Source organism: Citrus sinensis, chromosome 2 (genome assembly GCF_022201045.2).
Source record: "Citrus sinensis cultivar Valencia sweet orange chromosome 2, DVS_A1.0, whole genome shotgun sequence".
Taxonomy (NCBI): Eukaryota; Viridiplantae; Streptophyta; class Magnoliopsida; order Sapindales; family Rutaceae; genus Citrus; species Citrus sinensis.
In genome coordinates this window covers 30551019-30563151 of record NC_068557.1, presented here as the reverse complement: position 1 = coordinate 30563151, position 12133 = coordinate 30551019, and the positions used below count along the sequence as shown (strand labels likewise).

At 32.7% G+C, this 12133-nt stretch overlaps 2 protein-coding genes across 4 annotated transcripts; both read right to left on the bottom strand.

Moving 5' to 3' along the window:
• Nucleotides 1-513: 513 nt before the first annotated feature.
• Nucleotides 514-6351, bottom strand: LOC102623491 (apoptosis inhibitor 5-like protein API5). 3 transcript variants are annotated; one of them, XM_015527032.3, is made up of 16 exons: nt 6187-6351; nt 5923-6049; nt 5628-5789; nt 5310-5409; nt 5151-5216; nt 4947-5044; nt 4785-4859; nt 4509-4667; nt 3715-3780; nt 3555-3620; nt 2585-2695; nt 2219-2311; nt 1912-2133; nt 1754-1819; nt 1561-1664; nt 514-1186 (listed from the first exon to the last, which is right to left on the bottom strand). In XM_015527032.3, exons 2-16 carry the CDS (start codon nt 6007-6009, stop codon nt 1000-1002), a joined length of 1662 nt encoding a protein of 553 aa, XP_015382518.1. In that variant the 5' UTR covers nt 6010-6049; nt 6187-6351; the 3' UTR covers nt 514-999. The 3 variants fall into 3 exon arrangements, with proteins under 3 accessions (XP_015382518.1, XP_006467689.1, XP_015382519.1); XM_006467626.3 differs by having other exon boundaries at nt 4509-4658; XM_015527033.3 differs by having other exon boundaries at nt 5923-6078; nt 6187-6296.
• A 2386-nt stretch (nt 6352-8737) lies between these two features.
• Nucleotides 8738-11092, bottom strand: LOC102623781 (uncharacterized). The gene is made up of 4 exons (XM_006467627.4): nt 10625-11092; nt 10452-10531; nt 10314-10372; nt 8738-9262 (listed from the first exon to the last, which is right to left on the bottom strand). The coding sequence occupies exons 1-4, from the start codon at nt 10919-10921 to the stop codon at nt 8958-8960; spliced, it is 741 nt and encodes a 246-aa protein (XP_006467690.1). The 5' UTR covers nt 10922-11092; the 3' UTR covers nt 8738-8957.
• Nucleotides 11093-12133: the final 1041 nt, after the last annotated feature.

Here is a 12133-nt window from a genome sequence, read left to right as displayed (position 1 = left end):
TATATTATTACAACAATTAATTGATTCTTGAGAAAGAAAATAAAAAAAATCCTACCCTTTTATTTATTAGCAGCCATTCACTGTATAATTAGGTGTTATATCTTAAAAACCACAATTGTTGTAAAAAAAATTTATAACTATAAAATAAAAATTAATAGTATATAATCAACATAATTTTAAATAATAATTTTAACGAAGTTAATGAAGATGTAATAAATTTTTCATTATAAAAATATAAAATCAATTAACTTAATTTTTAAACTACACTAACTAATATTTATTAAACACTGATATTGTAAATTTTAATCTCAATCTAAAAAAAAACAAGACCTATGCGTTGGATGAAACCATCAGGTTGCCTCTATCATGGATGCTGCCGTAACCTGATTTCAGTGTATTCCTGTTTGAGACTAGGTATCTCGATAACGTTCTTTCGTATCCCCGTAAAACGTTCTCTCAGTACTTTTCAGACTTCGTAAAGCACAGCCATACCACAAGCCCAATTCCCAATCGCACATTACAACAATTAGTTGATTGCCAGAGAAAAAGTACCTCCAAATGTTTTACTCGAATAACAGCCCCAAGTATGTCGTAAACACTTTCACAGGGTTAACACAAATCAAATGAACTAGGAAAAATCCTACAAATGGTCAGACAAGTGAAAATGTCTGCACATCAATATTAATGTGCATACACCACTAAACAAGGATGCAAATAGAAAAGTTCCTGAATCCGTCCCGTAATAGTGGCTTTGATCATGAAATCTGAGAACGTTTGGAAACTCAAAGCCCTGACCTTCAAACAATACGGTTAATCAAGCAGAGGGGGGGATAAAATTGCTGATGTTAGTGCATGATTAATCTGAAGTCTCATTATCTTCATCCATCAATCAAAACTTGTTCGAACAGAAAAGAATTACAATACATCCAATGACATCTATTTGTATTCTTCGGGGACATCTATTCGTATTCTTCAGGTACACACGATCATGCATCAAAGCTACCGATAGCCTCTTCCTCTTCCACGTGCACCCCAACCCCTGCCCCTTCCTCTTATACCTCCCCTTCCACCACGTGATATACCTTCCAAAGCTCTATTAACAAGCTGGTTTTGCAAACCTCCAGATCCGCGGCCCTTTTTTGAGGCTGTATTGCCAGATCCATTTATGGAAGCAGGTCGCTTCCCTCTGCACAATTAATAGAAAATAAGTATAATCTTGCCTGGAAAGGGCCATTTCAGTTAACAGTCAAATTTTGCAAGAGGGATGTGTGTGCAAGCATGTGTCATATATATTTTCATCATGTAAGGTGTGATTATCACTTTTATTTGTGATTCAATTTCTCCTCTTAACTGTGGGATCATGTTTTCATTATCACAAGTCCAAACTCTCATCATACGTCTTTAATTTTCCTCTCCAAATGTAAGTCATGGAAAATCATTTGACATAGATTATGAATGGCTATGAATGCTAGGCTAAAAAGCATATATAAATAAACTATGGTACAAATACAGCAAAGCAATTAACAATAAAAGGATTTTCAGTAACGAGAGATCTCATACCCAGAAGCTGTCGTGGTAGAGGGCACAGAAGGTTTTGTTGCTTCTTTCCATGATAGGTTGACACTCTTATCTCCAATAAATGAAGGTGTTTTTGAATGTAATGGCTGAATGTTTAAGAAATATGAAGATCAGTTCTGATATTTCAGCTATCCACATAGTTAAATCATAATAATAAGATTACAGTTCCTCTTACCTTTGACATGGCCAAAATGTTATTGCAGGTCCGCAACCCAGTTGTAGTATTCTGTTTCTGAGTTTTCTGCACATAAAATAAAGAAGTTAGTTGCAAAAGACATGCTAAAAATAAATCATTCCACAAAAAGAACATACAATCTCCAAGAACAAACTCACAATTTTTTCCTTTGCTTCATCCGTTTTAGCAGCTGCCATTTCTTTGTTGTGATCAGCCAGTCCCTGAGTTAATTTCTTCATTGTTGCCCTAGTTAGGTCTTCAACAGTAGTTAACCTCTCAGTGAAATCCTTGTAACAATCAGAGAAGTCCTCACCAAGCCTATCTGAAGGTTGGCCTGTCACTATCTTGTAACCACATAGACTATTTGTGGCATTGGGAGCCTATGTAAGAAAATACCAAATAAGCATTCGGAGTAATAAACTAACAAGAGTAGGTATAAAAACCAAAACAGCAAGAATTAACAACCTTGTGAGCTAAATGATGAAAAGTATACAACAAGCATTCAACATAAGTAAAGTTCATCTCTTCTCCTCCGGTCTTCCTCAAAGGCATGTACTTCTGGAAGGAAGAATAAATACGTCAACAAAAAATAATCTAAACAACCAATAAAATCATATTAGAAAGAATGAAAGATGCAAAGAAAAATAATTTACACATACATTGATAAAGTTATATTAACAAAACTTGGCCATAGTCAACACGACCAAAATTCTCACAAAGAGCACAAAATGCGCTCAAATGGAAAAAGTAGTGTTGAAATGTATCACATTATATGTTACCACAATATCATTTTTAATAGATAATCTACAATATCACAAATAACATGTATACCTTTAACAGCACAGCAACAGAAGGAAGAATCTGGCGTGAATCCTGTGGTGTTGTGTAAGGCGATATTTCTGCAAGGGCTTTAAGCAAATCGAGCTTTCGTTCCTCAGGAAGCTGATAAGGATTATATCTGTTAGATTATATCCAGAAACTTCTTAACTAGAACACTTCATAGTAAAACAAATGTCTCTTAAGGATGAGAGCTCATCTCTTAAACCAAAGAGAACATCAAATTTTATGTGAAATAAACTTCCACTTTCAAGGAATTGTTACGGGTATTTACACACAACAAACAAGAGAAACAGCATGATCCAATGTCAGTATAATCTTCTGATATATGGAAGTTGACCCCTAATATCAGTTCACAATCTTTCCATTACAAATCCTTCCCAACTTTTTCAGCTGTCACCAGAAAGTTTGCAAACTACCACATCCATATATTATTTCTCATTTCAATTTTCCTTACCATCTCTCGTTCCTATTTTTCAAAACCAATTAGCAAGCATCAAATATATCTTAAATCTAAGAAATAGGAGGCATCCAATTTCTTATTTGGGTAGTACATCTACTAAAACACATACGTTTACAACAATGCAAGACCCTTTTGTTCAAAGGGAAGAAAAGAGGATAGCATTCTAGCCATATAGAGTAACACACAGGTCAGAGATACACCTCCCAAAAGCTTTAAAATTGATCCCGACATTAATAAAAAATCTTTACATTGCTCACATTAAAATTTGAACAATACAATGACTATATCAAAAACAAAAAAGAAGAAATAATTACCAGAAACATATATACATATCCTTGTGAAAAACTTTTCAAATCCTTTTTTCCCTTCAACATAGGAAGGATATGAAAAGTTGGAGTGTAGCATAACATATTGAATGTCGAAAGAATGCAACACCAATACTATACAATACACATCAATGAAAACTCATGCATTACAGTCGGGTACAAAGAAAGGCATTACCTTGTCAAAAACTGGGATAATGTGTTTGTTCAAATAGTTGAGAAATTTGCTGCCGGATGCTCCTCTCTGGTGAAATTTAGAAGGGTGTAGGAGGTTCAGTTAAGAATAATGTCAAATGGATCATGTAAATACATTTAACATTATCAGGCAAAATCCATACCAGAAAGAAGGGAAGAGCCATGTACAGGCATGATATCAATCTGTCAATATGGTCTGCATCTGAAACCTACATGACAAGCATTTAGAGAAGATTAAGTTGGTAATAAAATGGAAAGTAACAAAATGATCAAAAACTTATATTCTAGGAAAATCTTATGAAGAAGGATAACAGAAGTAATAAAATACAGTCAAAATAACATAGTTTTCCAGATGATGACTATGAAGTCACAAGAAGATTAAGTTACTTAGTTGTCATCGTAATAAAGCATGCTTGTCACATTCTCTAGCATAAAAACCGGCATAATAGTAAATACTGAAACAAAATCTGCATCTCAAACTTCCTCTCCCCTCTAATGCGGTTCACGTCTTCCTTCATTAATTGTACCTTTTTTAGAAAAGTTCCAGCAACTTCTGTTGAAAAAAGTTTCTCATTAATTTCTATATACTTAAAAAACTCTGTTTCACAGACGTTTGTTACAATTTAATGGACATATACCGCGTTCCATAAACAAACCAATTTTGCATCTATCGGTATTCTGGGTATCCGGTCATATAAATGGTAACATAATCCACTCAACTGTATGCAACTTGAAAACTATACAAACACCAAATTAGCATGCATCAAGAAAGGTATGAAAGACAACAGATGATAATAGTCCAAAAATCTAATGCTCAAAGCACGTCAAGTATCGCCAAAGGAAAAACGCTTCAAAATATCAGCAATGCATAATCAAGGTTGTTAGAATAACTCTCAAATAGACATTTAGTAAACTAACTAGAACAAAACACACTCACATTGAATTGCGCATCTAGATCAGCCTGCCCTTCAATGATTCCAATAAGCTCTTTCATTCGTTCAGTAGGAGCTTTCTCTCCAAATAGACTCAAACTTTTCAGGAAATCCATAAACATTCTAAATTCTGCTCCCGTTACATCTTCCAAACTCTGTAAGACCTCATTCAAAGTAGCCACACTCCTTTAGTAAAAGTGTATAAATTTTAAGATGCATTAATTTTTCAAAGGAAAAGAACAAATGTACAAGCAAAAACTTAACAAAAATCGTGAACATACTTTTTTTATTAAATCAGTTATATGCCTTTCCATTTCCTCCTGAGGCTTCAAGAGTTCAGCTTTAAGAGGGAAAACCTGTAAAAGTGGTTACTTAGCCATTTAATAATATTAAGAAGAGGAGAGTAATAATAGCATCTGGCAATATATTTTTAATCCTCCAACCTTATCTCTTATAAAGCTTAGAACCTTCTCACGTATAAACTCATCTGTACTTGGTTCATCGACACTCCCAATGTGCTTAAATAAGGCAGTCAAAGAAGCTGCATTAACAAAACAACTAAGCTAACCCAGGCACAAAGCAAGAATAAGAAAAGCAGGAAACAAAAGAAATGATATGACCACGTGCAGTTTTGACATGAAAATTACCTTTCACATCTTGCCTCAGAAGGGACATAAGTGCTTTGTGCACAGCATCACGCTCCACAATTTCCTCTAAATTGCATTAGCAAAGCCCAATATCAGATGAATTAAACAATAAAGGGGCAATAAATACTGAAAAGAAAATAATTAAAAATAGTAATATACCAGCTGCAAGGAGTTGTACTAGAATGTCAACAATTTTAGAAAGATACTCCGGCGTATCCTTGCAGAAAAGAGGGAGTCCCCTAATTGCTTGCACTCGAACCTGCAAAATCAGTTTCATATTTCATTTAGTTAATTCACTTCATACTCACAACATGACACCTAAGAAGTTATGTTCCATTGACTAATTCACAAATCAAGTGAAAAAGAAGAAGAAAATAATGAACAAATCACATAAATTAAAAAAAAATGTAATATAAAATATTGAACGGAAATTTCAGATATAATTACAAACTACAAATTCAAAAAATAAATACTGACTCCAAGCTCTTCTTCCTCGATCAAATCGAGATGCGCATCAACAGCGCGGCTGGATAGGTCAGGAAAGAACTTGAAAAACCTAGGAATCAACTGAGCAGCCAATTGCTTAGCTTTAAGACTCGTTTTCGCAGCTTCAATTATCCCCTCGTAGTCCTTCACATTCTGCAAAACAAAAAAAGAAAAATAATATAAATATAATTTTTTAGGTAATTTAATATAAATATAATTAGCATAAAAGCAAATATAAGAAAGGAAAATAAATAAAAAAAGGCTTAATGAAACCCTAGAGTAAGACCTGAGACTTGTCCTTGGCCTCGTTGAGTCGTTCGCCGAACTCGTAGAGCTTCTCGATTTGCTTGGCCTCGTCTGAGGGGTCAGTCATTGGGGAAATTTTTTTGATTTTTTTGCGTTTTGGTAGAGAGCTGAGTGTGAAATCGAACAATAACAAAAACTGAAATGAGTATATAATATAATCATCATGATTTTGATTTATGAAGTATTATATAAAATTGAATTTCAAGTAAAAGCATCAAGTAAGAGTAATAGTAAGACACCGTACAGAATTTCACTCGAGGAGGAATGGATTATATGATTTACGAATGGAAGAGTGGAGAATGCGAGAAAATAGAAAAACTAACGCACAATGGTTTCTTTGGTAAGAAGACCATGACTTAAACAACGAGGGCACAACGGACTTTCTGTGGAGACTCGAAAATTGCATACTAGCCTTGTTTTACATAATGACGTCGTTTCACCCACGTCGCGCTGAGACACACCGTTTTGGGTGGGAGGTTCCCAAATGACTGTACCACTTTTCTTTTTGTTTTTCAATAGTAAAATTATCAACTATATATCTTTAAATGACACATTTATTAAACGTATGTGAATACTTTTTAAGTGTATCACTCGTATATTTTAAGTTGACAAAACACTTTTACCGTCCACCAATATGTTAATTTCCATTGAAAAGTTAACAGAGTTATGACAAATTAATTATTTCGCCCTTAAAATTCAAAATAAGGTGAAAAAATAAATTTATCCTAAAAATTAACGTAAAATTTTAATAAATAATTTTTTTTATTTTGTTATTAATAATAAATTTTTTGATTAAAAAAATAAATTATTAATGGTACATATTATTAACAATTATCCATAAAAAATTTCATATTATACAATAAAAAATTATAGTTGGAGTTTAGAGGAGTAGATCTTCAAAAATTTAGGTTAAATTTTAGAGGAGTAGATTTGGTTGTAGAGTAGTTTTTTTAGCAATTATTAACAATTATCCGATAAATGGGGTGACATGTCATTTTTATCAATATATATCATATGATATGTCATTGTTTACTAGGTGAATGGGATGATATGTCGTTTTGTTAATCAAAGTTTCGTCCATTTTAAAAGACTAGATTACCCTTATGATGCCAGTACTTACGAACGAAAGTTAACGGATTGGTGGACGGCATAAGTGTTTTGTTAATTTAGGGTATACGAGTGATACACTTGAAAAGTGTTCACACACGTTTGATACGGGTGTCATTTAAGGTTATATAGCTAATAATTTCCCTTTTCAATATGCGAAGTGTTTTTTTTTCTCTTTTCTAATTTTTTTTTAATTTTCTTTTTCTAAAAAACGGGGAAAAAATTCCAGGTAAATACATCCAAGCCCTTGCATATATTTAAAAAAATATGCATTTTAAAGTTTAAGAAAATGGTCATGTAAACTCTAAAGTTTAGAAAAGAGACACTAAGACTTTCTTTTATCATGATATTCTTTGAATATAGTAATTAAAAGGATTATCTTTAAATTTTTAATAAATACAAATATAATATAAATAATGTAACCTATTAGTAGATTAATAATATTTAAATATTTAAATAAATTCAAATATGTAAATTATTATTTTTATCTTAATACTATATTTGAATTTATTTTAGAGATTTAAATAAATATTTGGGTTAAATCTATTTTACAATTAAAAAAATTCTCACATATTAATATTGTTAAATTATTATTTTGCATAATATTCAAAATAATTTAAATTTTAATACATTTATTTTAATATTATATTTCTGTTTATTATAAAATTTACTTTAATATAATAAAATATGTTTAATGAATTGTAAATATTAAAATTATTTTAAAATATTACATTATTATATTTATTTTAATATTATATTTTTATTTATTATAAAACACTAGAGTTGATTTTTTAAGTTAATAGAGATAAATAGTATTATGGTAAAAAAAAGGAAAAATATCATCGTCCACCCATTTTTTCTAATTTTTCAAAAATACACAATTCTTTTTCTTCTTTTTTTTTTTGCTGAAATCTACCTAAAGTTACATTTTGTTTCACTTTTCCACTTCTGTTTGGAATCCGTTAAGAAAACTAACATAAACTTAAAAAAATAACCATTTTACCTTCAAAATGAAAATTACAATTTAACCCTAAAAATGTAAAAAATAATCAGATTTAATGATGATTATCATTATTGGTACGTTAATGAAGTACAAACAAATCTTAACTATTAGAGATTATAACTCAATGAATAATAAAACTCTACTTATCTTAAATTCAATTGATAGTTTGTGAGATTGAGCTATTTTTAATACTACTGTTATAATTTAACATTCTAATTACATACATATTTTTTTTTAAAAAGCCTACATTTGATGGTTGTGGAATTAATTTCTTTATTGACCGATGGAGAAAATTATTAGATTTAATATAATTATTTTTGATAATTTTTAGGGTGAAATTGTAATTTTTGTTTTGGGGGTAAAATGATCATTTTTTAAGTTTCCGTTAGTTTTCTTAACGGATTCCAAACGGAAGTGGAAAAGTGAAATAAAATGTAACTTTAGGTGGATTCCAGCAAAAAAAAAAAATTGTGTATTTTTTAAAAAATTAAAAAAAACGGGTGCACAGTAGATATTTTCTCAAAAAAAATTAGTGTTCCTTTTTAAAAACTTAAGAATTTTATGACTATTTCTCCAAATCAAGGGGCGTAGCTGTCCTTTTTTCCCCACAAAAAAAAAAAAATCATAAACAATTTCATGAAGCTTTCATCTATTCTACTAAGCATAAAAAAGTGCACATAACCAGTTACAAAATCAATGTTTCCATTAAAAGTAAAAATGAAGGTCTTCGAACAACCATAGAAGATTGAAAAAAAAAAAAAGTATACAAAACATACTTTCAAAATACATGGTATCATCTTCCCTCTTACGGGGTAATATTCTGCGGCGATCTTATTGCTACTGCTTCAACTCTTCTCTTTTTCAGTTGTGCAGTTACTTTGGAAAGCTTGCAATCCTCCAGGAAATCATAGGAGGGGCATGCTCAAGGCTCGCAAGACATCCTTGAATTCAAAGTTTCGTGCTTCCTTATTGAACCGTTCCACAAGCTTAAATCTCACATCATTCAAATAGAAAGATTGAATGGTCTCCAAGAGCCATTCTGCTTCTGAGTCAGTGAGCTTACTCGTGAACACAATATCTCCACGGATGAGCACCAAGTCCTTGCTCTCTGCAAAGTCTGTGTAAAAAGATGCAGTGAAGTAGGGAGCTGCTTGAGTTCCTCTGGCCTTGTAATCCTCAAGTCCAGTTACAAGAATGTGAGGCAGTTGTACTGCAAGAGAAACAGATTTACCTCACTAACCAACAGCTTTACTTCAAACAAAAACTTTCCTTTCACAGATTTCCTGAGAACAAGTTTCAGTGAATTGTATTGCTTGAAGTAATGAAAATCCTTCCTGACTGGCCCTAAGCTAAGAAAATAAGTGCGGGTGACACATGACATTACTAAACTTGTTATAACCACCTCAATATCCACATATGAATACTTTCAACAATCCCAATTTCTAACCATAAAGTTAAAAACGGCAATATTAAAGTAGGTGATCCCTTTCATTAAATAAGAAAACAGAACAAAACAAAAGCTAGGTGGTCATATCAAGAGTCCATGAACAAAGAGACAGACAAGAAGGAGCCAGGCAATCAGACAGACACGGTTGGGACAGTTATAATAAAAGTTTCAAGTTTTCAACAAATAAATTCTAGTTAAATAAGGAAGCATAACCCCATCTAAGGTTTCCCCGAAAAGAGAAATCGCCTATAGAAGCTAACTTTGACATGGCAAGTAGAGACCAAGTTAAAAATAATGACATTTCTCTTCAGTTAAAAATTACATTACCAACTCATTTTCAAATAAGCGCACATTTATGAACTAAGAAGATGGTTCTCATAACCTAGTCGATGGTCTCTTTTCAAACCTTATCTTTACTAAAACAGGAAAACTCTAAAATGGCTACCGTGTGGGTGCAAATAATGTCCATTCATTAAAAAGGGATTTAAAAGGAATTCCTCACTTCAGAGTTCAATCAGCTAACTTCAGGTTAATGCCACAACTGCAGTAATGAAGAGAATAAAACTTGTATCTATTACCATAAACCAAATCTAGTTGTTAAAACATTTGTTACATCCTGTTTACCGTGATGCAAGTGTTATCTCTTCTATTCACTTATTCAACAAAAGTACCTCAAGCACTCTTGAGTTGGTACACCAAAAGGGCCAATCTATGTACCAAGACAAGAATTTTTTTTTTTTTTTAAATATAGAAGATGACCAAATCTCACTAAATAGCAGCATGTAAGATATGCGAGATTCATCAGAGAGCAAACCTTGAACAAACATTGTTGCATAGCCACTTCCTTTCCACAGAGGAATTACAAAGTAGCGGCTGTAAAGAGCAATAGAAAATAAGAATGCAGAACATGGAGAATGAAGACAGATACATAATAAAATGATTAACAAATTACCAATCAGCTGATCTGTGCTCCAATAAACGATAAAGCTGGGTTTTCAAGGACGCGCAAATGTGACCCCTTCCCAAATGATACTGAAATAACACAACCCATTAATTATATGAACCCAAAAAAATTGTTCACAAAAAATAAAAAAAAGAAGCAGAAGTACCCGAAATGGTACATACATCGTCCCAAATCGTAGCAAGATCCTCGGCAGATTTATCCTTGGCTCGCTCGATATCAATAATCGAATCCAACGGCTTTGGCTGCAACGGCGTGAACCCAGTTGCAAACCTTGAGGTTCTATACAAACCAAGCGAAGACCATTTCAAGAAGTCGCATGGAATCGCTTTCTCTCGCTGTTTTTGGATGGTTGGGTTTACAGTGAAGGTAGTGAAACTGCATGAAGAAGATGTTTTGGTGAAGAGATCTTTCACTGGGGAGACTTTGGTTCTTATGAATCTTGACGACAAACGTAGCATTGTACAAAATTACGTGAGAAAACCAAATTACATACGTGAAGTTAACAGACTTGAGTCAGGAATTTTATCAAATAGATAGCCCGCAATCAAGCTTCAACGTGTTTCCTTGTAAGTTGTAACGAAGAAAGCCTCGTCAAATCAATTGCGTCTCACGGCAAAACGAATCGTTCGGCTATTAAAGTGGGTCGAATTCAGCCCAATTGCCAAATCCAAAGAGCCCAATTGCTATTAAACTAATGAATTATTCTTATTTTCTCTAAATAAAAAAAAATACAGAAGTCGAATGGCACCTAAAATTATTATTAGTAATTTATCGCAAGAAAATAAAAAGATACAAGTTTTGGTACAGGTGTGAACAACATAGCAGTCAAGTTTAGATCCGGGGAAATTTACCAAATTAGCCATTAAAATTTTGCATTTTTCAACTTGGCCACCCAAACTTTTTTCAATCAAAATTAGCCAAACAACAAACTTTTGGACCACAATATCCTTGCAATCTCACCCAAAGCTCACTAAAGCTTGAACTCACCCACACTTCTCACCAAACGGAAGCACCATAGAGAGCCAAATCGGAGACCATCATCAGCGGCAATCTCACCGGAATCCCGTTCAACAACACTAATTCCACCAAAATCACGTCTAATAGCAATCAAGATCTCCAAGATAACAGTTGAAGTTCAAAAACCCTAGGTTAGCAATTTCAAACACATGCTTTATATTGTTCTTGTGTTGTGTTGTGGTTGTGTGTTGTTGTGATGGTGTTTGTGGTGGTTGGTGGTCTATTGTCGGACTGTGTTGGAGGCAATACGTTGCAATGATTGTTGACCAATTTGGAAAAATTTGAAATTTATGTGCGACAGGTTCCCGTCGCACAAAATTTTGTGCGGTGGGAATCTGTCGAACAAAATTTCATATTACACAATCTAAAATTTTGTGCGACATGTAGGGGTGGGCAAAAAAACCGTAGTCTTAAAAAAATCGAACCGAACCGATGGTTTTTTCTAATTCGGTTTGGTTTTTATTTTAAAAAAAAACCGAAATATACCGTTTGTAAAAAAAACCAAAATGTCGGTTCGGTATTCGGTTCACTTAGCTGAACCGAAAAACCGAATTATTTTTTTATTTTATTCAAATCAAACATGTGTTATTTCTCTTTATAACATTATGATTATGTTTATATAGATTGAGTATTGGAGTTTGGTTATGTATTTT